The 19,109-nt window shown below is 48.8% G+C and overlaps 1 protein-coding gene across 7 annotated transcripts in view; it reads right to left on the bottom strand.

Annotated features, from left to right (window-relative positions):
- Positions 1 to 19,109, bottom strand: part of KCNQ1 (potassium voltage-gated channel subfamily Q member 1) — a 389,488-nt gene that overhangs the window by 177,682 nt on the left and 192,697 nt on the right. For all 7 annotated transcript variants that reach the window (XM_070564497.1, XM_070564495.1, XM_070564494.1 and 4 more), the window contains exon 11: positions 4,374 to 4,494. In XM_070564497.1, coding sequence (XP_070420598.1) covers positions 4,374 to 4,494 — 121 coding nt within the window. The remainder of the gene's footprint in view (positions 1 to 4,373; positions 4,495 to 19,109) is intronic.

Below are 19,109 nucleotides of genomic sequence, written 5' to 3'. Positions count from 1 at the left end.
TGCCCTACACTCTCCGCCTGCAGAGCAGAATGGGGAGTGGCTAATAAACATGAGCTGAGTCTCGCCCATCCAAGATGCCATGACAGAAGAGATGGAGGGGACCAGGGACCAACTCTTCTGGGGGGACCCTTTTGGGAAACCATAGGCTGCTGTGCTCATGGAGGGCCTGGCCTCTTGCACCATCTGTCTTGGGCATCCATGTGCAACTGATGGGGCAGATGTGAATTCCAAGCCAGTCCTCGCTGACTCTGCAGCTGGGGAGGGGACTTCATGGAAATGGCTGCAATCTCCCAAGGTTGCTGGGAGAAGGGTACCCAGGCCACTTCCGCTAACAGCCCAGAGCTCAGAACCACAGATCCTCATGCCGAGGCCAGTTCTAACCCTGCCATCCCAGGCCCTGTGTGCTAGCACCCATGCCGAGCTTGCTTCATGTCCCCCTTGGGAGGGACTGGCCAGGCTTTGGCTGGGGGGATCCTGTCTGCCTTGGGCAGGAGCAGCAGTCTTAGAGCTCCTTTTGGCCTGGGACTTTAGGGATGCTGGCGAGGGAGAGGTGGAGAGGAGCCACACACTCCCTGCTCCCTAGGAGCTGAGGGCCAGGCAGGGAGACAGACCCCCAAAAAGGGTCCCAGGCGCCGTATTGAAGGCTCAGGGAGCTGGTACCGAGGGCCTCTAGAGCTGGAGGAGGATGCGGCTGCCTGGCCCGCAGGCATCCTGGCTGAGGCAGGGATGCCTTAGCAGACATCGGAAAGATGAGTAGGAATCTGATGGCTGCAATGAGTGACAAGGGCGTTCCAGATAGGGACACCATGTTCAAGGCAAGGGATGCACAAATGGGTGGATGCCCCCCCCACCCCACCACCACTATCCTGCCAGTGACTCTCCGTGGGCAGAAGACTGTGGGTGAAGCAGGATCCCCGGAACTCATCTCAGCTCTTATTGGGGTACAGGGCTCTCCTCCCCTGGTGGGGAGCTCCCTTGGTCCCCCATACTGTACTCTATATGCCCTGTTTCTACCTTACACTTGCCCCTTGGAAGCCCTGTGGCAAGGCTCTGGGTAGGGAGGACAGAGCGCAGGGAGCTTGAGGCAGACGGGCTCCCTTCTGGCCCTGCTGGACCCAGAAGACTATCTCCCTGAAAGCTGTGTGGGAAGCTGCATGTGCCAGAGCTGGGTGAGGGCCCTGGGACTGCACAGGGACACTGGGATTTGCCTACAGAGCTGGCGTGGCTGAAGCCACCGTCTCCCCAGCCTACTGCACCCTGGCCCCTGCTCGCTGGCGGCTCCCTAGTTTTGCACCATGCTTGCTTGCAGACCCCGGGCCCCCCACCCCTCACTCCACCAATGGCCAACAGGCCCCGGAAAAAGGAGCTTCGCCCAGCCCCAGGGACCTTCCCGTCATCAAGGCTGCAGCGACCTCACCTCCCTGGGGCCCTGCGGGCAGGGAGAGCTTGAGATGGAAACAAAATGTGTCTTTATTTATGCTTTTAATTTGAATTCTGGAACTGGCCCAACGTGGTAATACATTTAACATCAGTAAAATGCTGAAGAAAAATGGATCTGTTTTTCAGTAACTGCCTCCCACCCACTCTGCCCCCTGCAAGACCCCCATGCACATCCCTGTCCCTTGCACACACACATCAGGGCGTGCACCTCTCTTCCTCTCTTGGGGTCCACAGAGCTGGGCTGCTCGTGGGAGCCGTGTCACTGAGCAGCTGGAGCCGAGTTTAATTAGGGGCATCAATCACCAGGTCGGCCATGCAGGAGGCAGAGGAATGCGGCCCCAGCGTAGGCACAAAGGCCTGGCCTGCCTTCCCGCCCCAAAGGTCGGTGCAGCCTTGAGTAAACACAGTGCCCACCGGGGCTACCTCCTCCTCCAGCCATGGTAGTGGGCCCTCTGCTCAGCCTGTAGCCCTGGGGGCAGCTGGGTTCTGAGGCCCTGACACCACTTTCATTGGCCTGCATCCTACCGTTCCGACCAGAGCTCCTCAAGGGACGGTACCCCAACTACTGAGGACGCAGGCTCACAGATCCCCTGCCATCTCAGCCTTGACTCTGCCCTGACCAGACCACAGTGCCTCCAGGTGGCCCCTCAACTGAAATCTCAGTCTCTCTGCTCCCAGCCACAACCAAAGACCCCTCATCCGTGCACCACGCCTGGGCTCCTTCCTACCTTGCTCACATCCGCTGCTTCTGGACGGGTCTGCACTGGGAAAGACGTTCGCAGGTTAGGGTGGGAACCCAGTCAGGTGAAGACTGGTGTTTTGGCCTTACCTAGGCCCAGCCAGCGCTGGAGGTGACAGAAGACACTCCTTTCCTCTAATCAACTGGCCAAAGTGTGGGAATGCTGGCCTAAGAAGTCCCATAGCAGGCTCTCTGGATGAGGATGCAGCAGGCCCACTGCAAGCAGAGAGCTTGGGGCGTTTCAGGTCTGATGGCCTCTGTCTCGTAGGAGGAGGACAAGAAGTGGCCAAGCGCCCCTGACGATGCAGCTACACTGGCTTGCGTTCCCTCCTGGGGCTCCCTGGGCAGATGGGAAGCCTCTGGCCCCAAGAAGCTTGGTGTGTGCCAGTGTGGACAGCCCTCACCTCAAAAGGGGTGACTGCCCAAAGCAGCGGTGGGCCATCTCAGACTCCAGTCTTTCACCACCCTCACCCTGGGCCTCAGAGCCCAGGGAGCTGATGAGGCCTGACTGCTCGGCTGGATGGGTGGTGGGTGACAACCCTGTCCTCCCGGGGTGCAACTCCTTGTATCTACAATCTGGGGGCTGGGCCACGGCTGAGAGAATGACAGAAAATGAGCTCTGACAGGAGAGAGGCCAGGAAGACAAGAAGGGGCAGGCTGAGGCCTGGGTGGTGTCCAACCACACGAGGGTTGTAGTTCTCAGCGGGCTCTTGAGTGCCCTTGCTCTGAGCAGGCACTGCCACCTGTGTTGCACACAATACCAGCTACAAAACTCCAACTTTTACCACTTTGGGGTCTCTTCATGCCCTGGACTCTGTACAGGCCTCAGCCAAAGTGGTAAGCTGGCGTCTGCCTTCAGGCGCTGACACGTACCTGCACAACCCGCTGCTGCTCACACCTCTGCACTGCCCATTTATCAAGTAAGCCTGGCAGGTCATCTCCAGGACGGACCCAGAGTTCAGAGCCCCATTCCTTGGGGTAACTCAGAAGCCTGCTCTGGTGCTGAGTCCACGAGGACAAGTCACCCCTGCTTCCCAGTGATCCGGTTGGCTCCCACCAAGACCTGTGAACACTTCTTATGTACACCCTGCCAACCACGGGGTGCTGCCAACCTCTCTGTGAGCCTGGGGGACCTGGAAAGATGGCGAGCGGGTCCTGTCTGGTCAGAATACCACCTCGAGACAACCCTATCCTTCTCTCATTCTGCTACCTGACTCTACCAGTCCTCAGGTCACATGAGCAGCCAGGAGACCCTGTAATTCGGGTCCCAACTTCCTCAGTTACCTACCAAGCAAAAGCCACACCTGGCTGTCAGCAACAGCAGCAGGCCTAGGGCCTCACTCTGACACAGGCACACATGGTTCAGGACAACCTCAAGACCCCTAGAAAGCCTGGAGAGCCTGACACCCTTTAGGGAGCTGTCTGTAGAGAGAAGGAAAGAGTGCCGGCAAGTGCCCCTGGGAAGGGCTGAGAGTGCCGCTTACACATCCCGGAACAGAAAGACTTCTCGGGATCCCCAGTGGGGTGGCAGCCAGAATGGGCCCGCATGCCCTGCTGACCCCGCCACAGGCTATCACCGCTGGGTGCCCTGGCAGGGAGTACCGAGTCACATGTCACAGGGGAATCACACCACGGCCGGGCCCCGGGAATTGGCCTGGCGATGCCGTGACGGGGGGAGGACAGGCATGCATCCCAGGCCAGCTGTGCCTCCGGGGAAGGCCAACTGGAAGGTGCAGAAAATCAGCCATTTCCTCCACCTGAAGGAGCCCCTGAGGACAGCAGCGGCAACTGGCAGACAGCACTCGGCATCTGCCCCGTGGCTTGGGCCAGGGTTCCACGGGGAAGTGCTGAAAAACAAAGTCGTCTCTTTTTGGGGGGCGTGGGAGGGGGCTAGGGGAGAGAAAAACAATCTTCTCAGACGCTCGAAGCACGAAAACAAGTGGAAAATGATCAGTCTGGTTTTCCATAAGTCAAAACAAGAGGATCATGTTCCCAGACTCGGCGGGAAATGCCCCTGCTCCCCTCCTCGCCTGGTGCCCAGGCACTGGGGCCAGCCCATGGTGGCTGGTAGCCCCAGGTTGCTGAGGGCAGGCAGCAAGTGGTGGGTGCTGGGTGAGTAGACCCAAGTCCCACCATTGAGCCCTTTGAGCCCTATACCCCTCTGCCCATCATCCACGGGCAAGTGGGCACTCACTGTGACACGTGGGTGATGGGAGCCAGCAGCGTCTCCCCTTCCAGGTCCAGGTCCTCAGCAAAGCTGTTGGTTCTCATGAAATGGGCCGTGCTCACTTCTAGCAGTGTGGGGCTCTTCTTCACTGCGGGGAAAGTTGTGGCCATGTTAGGCGTCTGGAAGGCTTGATGGCAAAGGGGCTCAGGGCTGGCTAGAGCTGGACTCAGGTGCCCACCCCAACCTGCCAACCTGGCCATGGGACAGACCTGTATACCATGACCCTCCCCACAGATGGACAAGATGCCCACTCGCAGGGCCAGGTGAGGAGTAGAGATGGTGCACGAAGCCTCAGTGCCGAGGATCTGGGCAGGCTAAGATGACCCCCACGTGCCTGAGGCCTCAATGGCTGAAGAGCAGTTGAGGGCCAGTGATGCCTCCTCAGAGTGAGGACTGTGCCTGGGCTGAGCTCAGCTGTCCAGGTGTCTCTCCAGGTTCACACTTGACATTTCAGGTCAAGAATAAAGCTACTGACCAGCATAAGTCTGGTAAGAGAAACTGATTCCCACCACCAGGCCATCACTCATGTGGACAGAGGGTTTGCGACGCCCCAGTGAAGACCCAGGGTGGTAGGACTACTGCCTACAAGGAATCACAAGCCCGGGAGGGTGGGACAGCCACAGAGCTCCTGGCCCCTCACTCAGGCCACGATGCCACATCCACCACCCACACCCCAAGGGAGGCACAGGAACCACCCCAACAGCTGCTGTAACATTCAGATTCCTGGGCCCACCCTCAGCAATCTGACGCTGGTGCTCAGGGGTGACTAAGAATATGTTTTAGTCCCCTGATTATCAATCTGAACTTTTTTTTCATATAAAAGTTTTATTGTTAAGTATTAAGTACTTGTAAAAAGTGAAACAACTCAAAGATTTACGAAGGCCTTCCTCTGCGGTCACCAGTGTTAACTGCCACCTGGATTCCTAGCTCATCCCTCTCTGCTCATCATAGCAGCTGACACCAGGTAGGACTTGCTTTTATGCACATGTGATGGCTCTGTTCTTGTCACTTTGTTCCTGTCACTCTACAACATGCTCATCTCATTTTTCTACAGGTATACAGACATGGACCTAAGTCTTATTTTAATAGTTGTGTAGAAGTCCGTAGTTTAGATCTCCCACAGTTCTCTCAACCATTCCATGTTTGATGGACACTCAGGCTCCATTAGCTTTAAGCCACTGCTTTAAGATGACGCACCACCCATCTTTATGAAAACCTGACACTGCGGCAGGTGAGCGAGTGCTTCCCTGGTAATTTTAATAGATGTTGCTGGATTGTTTTCCCAAGAATGTAGCAATTCAGATTCCACCAGCAGCGTGTGAATGTGCCAGCTTCCCCACATCCATGACCTAACCAGCTGTTGGCAGCCTTTGCAGGGCCCGCCAAGCGTGGATGAAGACTGGGATGCTGTTTTTCCTTCTGCGCTGAACGCCTTTTATGGCTCAGAGGCTGTTTGGATTTCCTCCTATGGAATTGTCTGTTCATATCATTTGCTCATTTTTGCTTGTCGATTTGTAGGAATTTTTTGTATATTAGAGATGTTACCCCTGTGTCACATGAGGCCCAGATCTCCTCCCCAGGCTATCTTTGTTATTTTAACCTTAATTATTTGGTTGTTTCTATCATAGAAATGTTTTCTGTTTTTAAACTGACACCTATTTTTTTGCATTTTTAAAAAGGAAGGTTTTCTCATCCCAAAGTAATACAACTGTCTCTTAAATTTAGTTGTAATATAAATTTGTGAATGTGTGTGTGTAAATTTTAAAACATTTACCATTTCTGCCTAATATTGTGGGAGATCATCAACAATCAGAAGATGAAAGTGTAAAAGGTATTGTATACAATCTTACTAAAAAAACTAAAGTAAAACAAACTATAAAATTTCGAAGAAAACATAGAAGAAAATCTCTGGACCTTGGATTTGGCAATGAGTTTTGATGTACGACACCAAAGGCTCAGTCCTTAAGGGAAAAAAAAATTGAAAAATTGGACTTTATCAAAATTAAAAGCATTTGTTCTACAAAAGACACTGCTGAGGGAATGAAAAGACAAGCCTCTGAGTTGGAGAAAATGTTTATACGGCACCTCTCTGGTCAAGGACTTGAATCCAGAATATATAAAGAACTCTTGCAACTTGACAACAAGAAAGCCAATGACCCAATTTTAAGAAGGGATTACAAGTAAGCACGTGAAGAGATGCTCAATTCAATCAACATCAATTATTAGAGAAATGCTATTGAAATCCACAATGAGCTACCACTACACCCATATAGAATGGCTAAAATTAAAAAGTGGTGTCGATTTTAGATATTTGGAAAAAATAAAGTTAGAGCCTTACTTCTCAGCTTACATTAAAAAAAAACAAAAGAAAAAAACGTTGAAGCCTGATAACATCAAACACAAGGATGCAGAGCAACTGGAACTCTCACATGTTTGCTGGTGGGAGTGCAAAATGTGCAGCCATGTGGGGAAAGAGTGGCAGTTTCTCATAAAGTTAAACATACACTTACCATGTGACCCAGTGGTCCCTCCCATATATTTACCCAAGTGAACTGAAAATTTATGTTCACAAAAATCTGTACATAAATACGTATAGCAACTTCACTCAAATTCCCAAAACCTGAAAACAACCAAGATGTACTTCAATAGGTGAGTGGATAAACAAACTGTGGTACATCTATACAATGGAATACCATCCAGCAATCAAAAGAAATGAGCTAAGGAGTCATGCAACAATATGGATGAATCTCAAATGCATTTTGCTAAGCAGTGAGAGAAGCCAGATGCAAAAGGCTACATATTATATGACATTCTAGAAAAGGCAAAACTACAGGGACATAAAACAGGTCAATGGCTGCTAGTGTTTAGGGGAGGGGGAGTACTTGACTTCAAAAGGGTTGCATGAGGGAACTTTCAGAGCTATGGAACGTCTCTGTATAATGCTGTGGTGGTGGATATGTGACCTCAGGGATTTGTCAAAACTCACAGAACTGTACATCTCCAGGAGCGAATTTTACTGTGGACAAACTAAAAAAAATCAAGAGACCGTTGGAGGATCCTAGGATGGAGAGTAGACTGACGAGTGAATTCTGGGTTAACGAATGTGTGACAGTGCTGAAAGGGGAGGGGAAGAAGGAGCTGGCCTACAAAGCCTCAGTAACAATCTTTTGACCAGACACGGTATGGCTAAAGTTAACAAACTATCATAAACCCACTATTGTAGTTGGTAGGTTTGTTTCTCATAGGGGTACTACATGTTCATGCGGGTTAAACAAATAAATCATAGATAATGGGAGCCAGGTTTCTCACTGCTACAGAAAACAAGTAACAGACTGAGTTGGGGGGTATGAATAAACTCTGTGATCAGAAACAGCATATGAATTCATATTTAGCTTAATGTAGACACAGAAATAAATATAGATATGTGTGTATACTCAGGTTATGTACATACATATATTTCCTAGCTCTGTCCACTGACAGGCCCTAGAAGTAGTGACAACCCTGGAGCAATGGGCACACCCAGTGCCCAGATCCTGGCTTCTAAATACCATTCTCAATCCAATGGCCAAAGCTAGGATAATGTGAGCAACAAAATAAATAATAATAGCATTGGATTATAGCTCAAAAAAGAAATATTCCTGAGTCCATACTGATTCAGGTTAACAAATAAATAATTGGAGGAGCAGGACCAATCTTCCTTACGGAAGAATTCCAAATAATAATTGTAGAAAGAAGGAGAAAAATAGAAAACCACCATGAGGACACCACAGTGATATTTGCTGCAGGCAAGATCCCTGGATCAGTGCTAAAATTAGTAGGTGAAACTTTAACAGGTAATTTCAAAGTTTCTCCCCTCAAATATTTATTCATTGCTATGTTGGTTTTAACATAGGTACACCAATTCTTTGATACTCTCTCTTGCTGGAGGTAGACTATAACTCTCCTCCCCTTGAATGTCAGCTGGACTCAGTGACTTGCTTCTTACGACTAGACCATGGAAAGGAAAAAAGTAACTTGATGGTGGTGGAACCTAGCTGACATCGCCTTAACCAAGCGTGTCAAGGTTAACATCACCAGTGACGAACCATGTTGATGTCATGTACCCTGATCCAATGCAGTGAGAAAAGCACCTCACTTCTGTGGCATTCTTCCCCCAAACCCATAACCCCAATCTAATCCTGAGAAAATATCAGACAAGCCCAAATCGAGAGACATTGACACCTGACTAGTATTCCTCAAAAGTGTCAAGGTCATGAAAAACAAGGAAAGATTGAGAAGCTGTCAGATCAGAGGAAACTAAGGAGACCTGCTGACTAAATGTGATGATGGATCCTACAAGAGAAAAAGGATATTAGCAGTTAAATTGGGGAAATCCAGATAAGTTAATTAAACTGTAGCTTACCTAATAGTCTTGACACAATGTTAATTTCTTAGTTTTGATAATTGTACCATGGTTAAATAAGATGCTAATGTTAGGGGAAGCTGGTGAAAGGTATATGGGGACTCTCTGTACTATTTTTGCCTCTTTTGTAAGTCAAAAAGTTATTTTTAAGTAAAAAGTGAAAAAAAACCTGTGTACAATAGTACAAAAAAAATCCTTAGTATGTAATTAAGAAGATGCAAGAAGTCTAAGGAGAAATGATAAAATCTTAATGAGAGACATTTAAGAATACATAAATAAATGGAGAAATATGCTTTTGTTCCATTGACTAGAAAACTGAATATTGAAAAGATTGTCCCCAAATCTTAATAAAAATCCCAAGGTTTCTGTATTGGAACCTTGGACAAGCTGATTCTAAAATTGATCTGGAAGTGCAGAAAGCCAAGAATCAACAATATTCTTGAAGAACAACAAGGTGGAAGAACTCACTCTCCCAGCCACCAGTACTTGTTACGAAGCATTGGTCATTCAGACGTTGTGGTGCTGATGCAGAGAGAGACACACACACCAAGGGGATAGGATTGAATGTCCGGAAATAGCCCACACACATTTGGATGCTTGCTGTGTATCAGACGGGGCCTGCAGATGGTGGGAAGAGGATGTTCAGGGTCAGTTGGCTGTCCACATGGGAAAGACAGTACATTGGACCCTTACCTCACACCATACACCAAAAATTCACTCTTGACATTCCACGCAACTGAAGACTAATGAAGAGAAGCAAAACTATAAAGCTTTTATGCTTGAATCTAAAAGAATGCCTTTGTGACCTCAGGGTTTGGAAGGATTTTCTAAAACTTAAGCAATAACCATAAAGGAAAAGACTGCTTAATTTGACTACGTTAAAATTAAGAGCTAATCATCAAATGACACCTTAAAGAGTGAAAAGACAACCACAGAAGAATAGTATCCACAAAATATAAAGAACTCATACAAATCAATAAGAAGAATATAAACAACTTGGTGAAAAACGGACAACAGACAAACAGGCACATTACAAAAGAGGAATCCAAATGGCCGATGACTACGTGGAAAGGTGTTGTGCCTGACTAGTAATCAGAGAGATGTAAATAAACTCAGGGAGCTCACAGCCCATCGGGGCGAGGGGCAGACTTCCAGCAGGAAACCGCACAGACATTACTTAGTCACACCCGGGAGAAGGGCTCGGAGTGAAGGGCTCTCTGCCCGTGACAGTCTCAGAAAGCACAGGAAAGTAGCCGGTAAGCCTTGAAGAATGCATGCACATTCAAAGGCTCACAGGTCTGGGACCTGGCGGGAGCATTTACTGTCCCCATTTTAGAGATTCGGGGCAGAGATTCAAGTACCCTGGGTTATATTATACAGTTGTCAAGTGACAGAGCTAAGACTTCGTCCAGGATTCAAATGTTCTTTCAAGAAAAAGGAAAGGAAAAAGAACACAAATACATATTTTTATGTCTGCATCACTTGTATACAGAAGGAAGGAATGGTGGAGTGGTGACTGGAAAGCAGGGCTGCTTTCCAAACACCCGAGATGACAAGTGCCATCTCTAAAGCCCATGAGCCAAGGGTGAGCCACCTGACCCCTGAGAAAGGCTCAGCCTGGCCTTTTAGGAAATTAAAATGTGCATATCGGTTGGCTGCCCAGAGCGGGTGGGGCCTGCACCTGCCAGAGAAGAATGTGTGCTGTTTGGTTTAATCCTGGGAACGGCACATGGGGCCCCACAGCAAAGGGTGAAGAGAGGGGCTCCGCAGGTTTGTTTTTACAAATTAACAGGAAAGGCGCTGCTCTGCCCAGCTTCTGTGTCGGAGGGTGGGGGTCTGCCTCCTCCACCACGGGCAGGTGGTGAGCAGGGCTACAAAGCCCCTCCCTTCGCTCACCTGCAGTCACAGCCTGGTCAGGGACCTGCAGGAAGCTGCAGGGACTGCTGGATGGGGATTTAGATCCTTGGCCAACACAGTGGTACACTGCTTCCTTCAGGCAAGGGCTTTGGGGTAAATGCTGTGTCTCAAGAGACCCAACTTGTCACCCCCACCAAGGAGCCTGAGGTTGGTGTTTCACAAAGATGTGAAAAGACAATCAACAGCCCTGGCCTCCCAGCTGCATGGCAGGCCGAGCCCATGGTGGACTCGACAGGGCAGCTCATCTGGACACTGGGCCCCAAGGAGGGCAGCAGAGCCACGCCAGGTGAGCCATCCAGAGTGCCAGACCTCGGGGAAAAAAGAGCACTATGTCCTGGCGACAGTGAAGTCACACTTTCATAAGACAGTCCCAGTTTTCGATGCTTTAATTCCTTGGCTGCCTTTGCCTTGTCAAGGCCAGAATCTGGGCCTAAGTGTTCAGGGCAGAACAAAACAATTTTGTTTTCTAGGAAAATGGGAGGTCTGGGATGGCGAACACAGCCTCTGGCGTGGCGACTACCACAGCTGGCGACACTGGCTGCCAAGTCTCACCCTCTCTCCAGAGAGCAGGAACCAAACAGCACAGCATCTTCCATTCCAGCCAGAGGCCCTGCTTGATAGGGTGATTTTAATTTTCTTTAGAAAAATACACGCACAGAAAAATGACTAGAAGGAAATAGATCAAAATATTAACTGTGTTTGTCTTTGGGTGAAGAGACCGGGGGTGATTTTCTTTTCTTTCCTTATCATTTCCCTATTTTCTATCTTGGATGTTCCCTTTCCAAGTCAGGAAACAATAATTTGTGGCAGTCTCCCATATCTGTGCCTCACTCTCCATCCCACGGCCCTGCACGTCGTGTCCTGGAGTTACCAGAGTCTGTCGGAGCATCCTGCATCCCTCCGGCCAGCCTGCAGCAGTCCACGTGGCTGCAGAGAGCCTTCTCTCGCCACAAACGTCCTCAAGGCCCTCCACTCCCAGGAGCGCCTGGTCTCACTTACTTTGGTTCCTTATCCAGCCCCTGCCCCCTGCCCATTCCAGTCCCTCGCTCTCACAGCAAGGCCAGCTCATCCCCAGCACTGGGACACACTTGGCTGCCCTGAAATGCAGGAAGGGAAATCCCATTTCTCCACCTTCTGCTTCAACTGTGACCTCATTTCATTTTCACAGCAGCCCTTTGGAGTGGCAGCTTTGATCCCCATTTCTGGATGAGCAAACTAAGGTTCAGAAAGGCTATAAATCATGCCCCTGGTCACACAGACTAGGCCAGGACTCCAGCACTAAGTCAAAGTTGCTGTAAGGCCCCCGCCCCCCCACCCTCACCCCCCCTTGCCCTCTGCCCTTTGCCCTGGGAGAGTCTCTCCGGTTTCTGGGCCCTCCCTGGTAACTTCACCCGGCCCACCCTGCCTCGTGACTGATTAAAATCCTGTCTAATCTCCCAGGTGTAACCCAAGTCCTCCACACAGCTTTCCAAGGCTCTGCAGATTTCCCCCGCCCCTGGATGGGTGCGGGGCTTATTATGTGTGCCTGCCCTCAGGTCTATGCCAGATCCCCAGCACGGGGGCCTCGCCTTCCACCTCCCCCATGTCCCTCCAGGGCCTGGCACAGGCACGTTGCCTGAGCCAGCTCACCCCACAGGGATAAACAGAAGCTTCCCATGTCCTTCCCAAGTCAGAGCCCCTTCCCTGGCTGCCCCCCCACCCCCAAGAAATCCACCCAGCTCTTGGCAGACTTGCCAAAGCCCTGCAGATCCTGCACCGTGAACGAGAACCCCCTCCCCAGGGCATCCGGACAGCTGCAGCCAGGCCCTGCGTGACATTGCTGAGCTGCGGCCCCAGGCCTATGCCAGCTGCCCATGCCCGGCTCACAGTCCCCAAGCCAGCATGGCCACACTGCCACCTGTGTCTCCACTCAGAGGCGAGAAGTAAGGGACACGGACAGAAAGTGTAAAAGCCATTCCCACAACAGCTGCCAGGAGCAGGGCAAAGAGTGGAGTGAAAATGTATGGTCACAGCTGGCACCCAGTTCCGCTCAGGAAAATACCTTGTTTGAGTGGACACCTGTTGTTTTTGCCTGTCCAGCAGCCAGGCTTGGCTTCTGGGAACAGTTTCTCGAATCTTCCTGAGAGGGTACAGCCTTCCCCCATCAGAGGCTGCAGGGTTCAGGTACCCACTGGCCGTTCCCAGAGGGGGCCTGTGGCCCAGGCCTTGGACATCAGAGGCAGGTCTGAGGACGGCTCATACCCTGCTTGGGGCCAGTGTGAGCCTGGCCTCAGGCTCTGGCAGGAATGATGGGCAAAGAGAGGGCCTCTTTCTGTTGGGTTTGCAGAGCTGGCAGCCATCTTGCCTCCTTTGGAAAGTGGCTTTCTGAGGACAAAGCCATCCCAGGGGCCAAGAGGGAGAGGGAGAGGGGGAGGGGAGCAGAAGAGAGAACAAGGCGGGCTGGGGGAGAGTGAGAGCAAGCAAGCAAGGTCATCCCAGCCTGGAGTCCTGCTGTGCCTGAAACAGCTGGGTCCAGATGTGTGAGCTAAAAAAAAAAAGTCTCCTTTTTGCTTCAGCTAGTTTGATTTGGGGTTCCATCATTTGTCACCGAGAGAGTCTTTAGGAATGTGTGTGACAAACTTGGGGGTGAGGCATGAGCCTGAGGGAATGGGTCTGGGGCGACAGGGTTACACAAGAGCTGAACTACTCGAATTTCCCTCCCTGCGCTTTGGGGAGCACAGGGCAGAGGACGAAAGCTGATGGGAAAGAAGTTATCTCTGCAACCCGCCAGGGAGCTCTTGGGGAGCGGCTCCCTAAAGCTGGTGACCTGCTTTCTGCTGTGATGCCAACCCCCTCTCCACACCTTGGGGTAAGAGGATGTTTGAAGCAAGCTGCAAAACATGCTGGATCTCAGCCAGTCAACAGCCTGCAGAGTAGACTTGACACGAGCACAAGCAACAGTGATGTGATGGTCAGTGGTGACCTTGGGAATCCTGACCAATCCACACCGCCAGAGATGAGGGCACTAAGGACCCTCAGCCCCAGTGCTGCCCCTCACATTGGGGCTTACAGGGTTCAGAAAATGCAAATCTGAGAGGGAACGGAAATGGTTCTGTGGGCCCAAGGGTTGGGTCCAAATAGCGGGGGCGCTGAGGAGGACAAGCAGTGACAGAGCCAGGACAGGATCAACCCTGAGTGAGTGCAGGAAACGGAAAGGGAGCAACACAGCCACCCACACAAATCGGGCGACCCTCCGGGGTCTCCATGCTCCAGGAAGTCACTGTCCAGGTCTCCCAAGACACAGTTCCAGGGGACGGTTCCCGGCAGCAAGAGCAGCCCCAGGAAATGTTAATATACAGTGGAATCTGGGTTAAGCACTGTCTTCTCCAAGAGTTGAGCTCACAGGACATTCCCAAGAAACCTCTGGAGAGGTGGGGAGGAAAGTTTCTGGAGGTCTTTGGATGAAGAAAACAAAAAAGTGGCCTTGATTTTCAAGGCGAAATTACAGAGGAAGAAAAAAATGTTTTTAATCTAATTAAGAACGATCTTTTCACCTTCAACACAACATCACGGAAATGTGCCAGTTCTTAACTTCACACAATAATCAAAGCAATTAGTGAGGGAGAACCCTTGGAAAGCAGTGCAGATGTTCTCAGAATGTTTAATGGGGAAATGAGTTGCAGGCCTCGTTCTCAGCATCCGGCTCCAGGCCCTGGCCACCAAAGCCAGACATCTGCTTGGGCCCCACCCCCCAGGCCCCGAGGGCGCGGGCTCGAGAAACACAGGTCCCTTCCCAGGCTGCCTCCAAGCCAGGCCAGATCCGGGGCTGAGAGGCTCCCATGGCTCCCCAAGCTGGAGCCTGGACACAGTCAGAGCCACCCCAGAGCTGGGGGGAGGCTTAACGTCAAAATTATGTTAACAACTGATTGTCAAAAATAATCAGCTCAGCCTGGCTCCCCCACCCCGTCCCTGCTGGTTACAGGAGTGCTGGGAGGCAAGGAGAGGGCAAGGGGCCCGGAGGGGAGCTCTCAGCTATGACACCCCCAGTTTGCATAGACACCACTTTGTGAAAAGACAAGGTGGCATCTGTCTGGCACGGCCCTGTAGGCCCCATTCCAATGCTGCTGGCCTCTTAATGGGCCCAGGAGTCAAACTGTTTGGACATGAGGAATTTCCAATAATCAGAGGAAATATGGAGAAAAGAGGACGACACTACTTAGGAAATCGCCTGTTCCAGAGAGCAGAGGGAAGAATGGCTGTGTTAACTGGCTGTGGAAGAGACTGAGACTGCGGGTGGGTCAGGCAGCTCAGCAAAGCACCTCAGGGTTGTATGGCAGGCACAGGGGACACAGAGGTAAAGAACACATTGTCCCTGTTCTCAAGGAGACGCAGGCAGCACAGGGGCCTCACCCATGTGCCCTCAGCACTCACGTTCCATACGCACCAAAGGCTTCTTAATGCAAACCTTACCAGATGCTTTTGTGAGCACTATCTCTGACCTCAGGGCTCTGCTCAGCAGCACACAGGGACAGGCCAGAAAGGATGCAGAGTGAATCCCCTGAGGGGCAGCCTCAGCAGTGGGAGATAAATACCCTAACTCCCTTAGCAGCTGGTGGAACGACTCTGAGGACGTCTCTATACAGCTTCTCAGCTGCCTGCCATGGAGTTCTTCCTCAACAAGTGACCTGCACAGGGATTCCCAAATTGGGCTCTGTGTCCAGTGAAACTGACTCAAGACAGTGTGACAGGAAGCCGCTGGAACATTTTAAGGAGGAGAACAGCAAGGTCTACTTTCTATTTAAAGAATTCTCTCTGGCTACTGTGCGAAGAATGGAGGAAAAGAGGCAGGAGTGGGAACAGATCAGGGAAGAGGGAAGGGCAACAAGCGAGGCAGAGAACTGGTAGTGGCTTTGACTAGGGAGGTGGCTGGAGAGAAGGCAAGGAGGGGGCAAAGTCCAGAAGGGTGACAAGACCTGCTGATGGATTAGACAGAAGCACTAAGAAAAAGGCATCCTTTTAGAAGATTTCCAGCCAGGTTTAGAGAACAATGGCATGCTGCTCCCCATCCCCTCTGGTTTCAAATTTCCCTACTCACCTCCTCCAAAACATAAACCCAAGAAGAAGTGCAAATAAAAGTGTAGACAACCTATGCCTTCAGCACCACTAGGAAACAGAATACCGTGGCCTTCAAATTACCTGTAAATGGCAAAATGAACCCAATTCCAACCGTGCTCTAGCCACCTGCCCACCACTGCAAGCCTCTGAATGCAGTCAGGAGATGAGGCTTAAGATGCCCTGTCAACAAATGTGAGAAAGTGAGTGACCTCAGCCAAAATGGTGGACTAGGTACATCTGAGGGCCTTTCCCTTCACAGAAACATTGAAAGATCAAGCAAAACCTTTGAAGTGACTCCAGAATCAACTTCGTCAGAACTCCAGAAAGCAGGCAAAGGTTTAAAGCAAGCAAGTGAACACCAAACCAAGAAACAGGCAAATGAAAAATTGTAGGAGAGCTCTGTGGCGTTTTTATTGTCCTTGCAATACTTTCTTCCCTAGCTCAGTGGCAGTCTTGAAGACGGCAGCCCACATTCCTACTTTGGGGCCCTGCTCCCTGGTTCTGGAGGGAGCAGAGCAGATCTCATTTTCAAAGAACTGTGTTCTGTATCATCTGGGGGTTGCCTAAAGGACTGACACAAGGTGATTGCCTTTGTTTCCTCTAACATGGAACTCACTCAGGGTGAAAAATGGTGGACATTCCTTGAAAATACTATAAGGGGGTCAAACAAATCATGGCTACCTGTGGAAAAAGGATACAGTTTGAGGCATACAATAGAGCACAAAGTCTGGGAGGAAAAGCTGGGGAGAGAGTTTCTTCAGGAAATCAGGCCATTCAAAAGCACCTGTGTATACTGAGGAATTGAGAAAACCAAGAGCACGCACAGGGCAGGATGCACCCTCAGAAAAGTCCTGAGCACACACTAAGCTTTCACCTCTGACTGATCTCTGCCCACCTCAGACAGGAAGAGTTGCAGACAGCCTGGCCAAGTCTTAAAGGATTGTCCCAGCACAGAGCTAACCTGCAAAGATTGGGAGAGTTCTGTTACTTTTTTTTTTCCCTCCCTCTCCTTCTCCCTTTTTGTATTCCTGGCACTCAAGAAAATCTCTGTCAAAACACCAGCTGAACACAAGCTAGAGGAACAATAACTTCAGAGACCACACATGACAAAGAATATGGATTTCACAAAAATAGTTTAGAAGTCACTAAACAAACAGCTTCAACTCACATCAAGAAAAAAAAAATCCTGAGAAGGGAAAAGAATCAGATGTCTAGAGTTACTACATATAATATCCAAAATATCCAGTTTTCAACAAAAAAAATTATGAGGCATGTAAAGCTTCATGTAAAAAAACTATGAAGCATGTAAAGAAACAAGAAAAAGTATGGCCCATTCATAGAGGAAATTAACAGAAACTGTCCCTGAGGAAGCACAGACATTGAATACCAGACGGAGACTTTAAATCAACTTTGTTAAATATGCTGAAAGAACTAAAGGAAATCATCAACAAAGAACTAAAGGAAACCAGGAGAACAATGTATGAATACATAGAGAATATCAGTAAAGATACAAATTGTAAAAATGAATTAAACAGAAATTCTGGAACTGAAAAGTATAATGACTGAAATGAAAAACTCACTAGAGGGTTTTATTAGCATATTTGAGTGGGCAGAAGAATCAGTGAGCTTGAAGAGAGATCAGTTGAAATTATCCAGTCTCATGAGCAGAAGGAAAAAAGGACAAAGGAAAAATGAATAGACCTTGAGGGACCTGTGAGATACCATCAAGCTTAACAACATACTCATAATGGGAATCCCAGAAGGAGAGGTGAGAGAAAGAGGCGGGAAGAATATTTGAAGAAATGAAGCCAACAACTTCCCAAATTTGATGAAAGATGAGTCTATGCCTCCAAGAAGTTCAATGAACTCCAAGAAAGACATCATAAATCAAATTGTTGAAAAAGACAGAATCATGAAAGGAGTGAGAGAAGTGACTCATCGTATACAGGGATACTCAATAAGATTAACATCAGATTTCTCATCAGAAAGGATGGAGGCCAGAGGAAGTAGGATCGAATTTTTAAAGTGCTAAAAGAGGGGAAAAAAACTTGTGAGTCAAGAATTCTATATCTAGCAAAATTATCTTTCAACAATGAAGGAGAAATTAAGACATTCCCAGATAAACAAAAGCTGAGGGACTTTATTGCCTGTAGACCTGCCCTATAAAATTCACTAAAGAGAGTCTTTCAGGCTGAAATGAAAGGACACGGAGAAAGTAACCAAAGCTATACCAAGAAACAAAGAATTCCAGAAAAGCTAACTCCATAGGTAAATATAGAAGCCAGTATTCTTGTACTTTTAGTTTGCAACTCCTCTTTATTTCCTATGTGACTTAAAAGACAAATGCATAAAACAATTATACATCTGTGTTATTGGGAATACAATACACAGACTGTACAATACATATAAAGATATAATTTGTGACTATAACAACTTGAGGGAGATGGAACTATACAGGAGCTGACTTTTTGTATGCTATTGAAGCTACGCTAGTGTCAGTTCAAACTAGATTTATAAATTTAGGATGTTAAATGTAACATTCAAGGTAACCACTAAGAAAATACCTAAAATACATACACAAAAGGAATTGAGAAGAGAATCATTATTATATACCAACAAAAAATTGGTTAAACACAAAAGAAGGCAGTAAAGGAGGAAATGAGGAACAAAGAAGGTATAAGACGTACAGAAAACAAAAAGCAAAATGGCAGACATCCTTCCTTATCAGTAATCACTTCGAATGTAAATGGATTAAATTCTCCAATCAAAAGACAGAAATTGGCAGAATGGATTAAAAAAAAATTACCATAAAAAATACCATCTAGGTTTGTGAAAGTACATTCTGATGCACAACAATGAAATCGTCCAACGATGTATTTCTCAGAACATATCCCTGTTGTTAAGCAACACGTGACTGCATATACATCAAACAACAGAACCTCAAAATATAAGGAGCAAACATTGACAGAACTGGAGGGAGAAATTAACAGTTCTACAATGATAGTTGGAGATTTCAATACCCTACACTCAGTAACATGATACAACAACCAGACGGAAGATAAATAAGGAAACAGAAGACTTGAACAATACTATAAAACCAACTAGACCTAACAAACTCATATAGAAAATTCCACCCAACAACAGCAGAATGCACGTTCTTCTCAAGTGCACATGGAATATTCTCCAGGATAGATCACATGTTAGGCCATAAAGCAGTCTCATGAAGTTTTTTTGAATTAAAATCATACAAAGTATCTTCTCCAACCAAAATGGAATGAGGGTAGAAATCA

The sequence above is a fragment of the Equus przewalskii genome, chromosome 11 (assembly GCF_037783145.1).
Source record: "Equus przewalskii isolate Varuska chromosome 11, EquPr2, whole genome shotgun sequence".
Classification (NCBI taxonomy): domain Eukaryota; kingdom Metazoa; phylum Chordata; class Mammalia; order Perissodactyla; family Equidae; genus Equus; species Equus przewalskii.
This window is presented reverse-complemented; position numbering and strand designations above follow the sequence as displayed.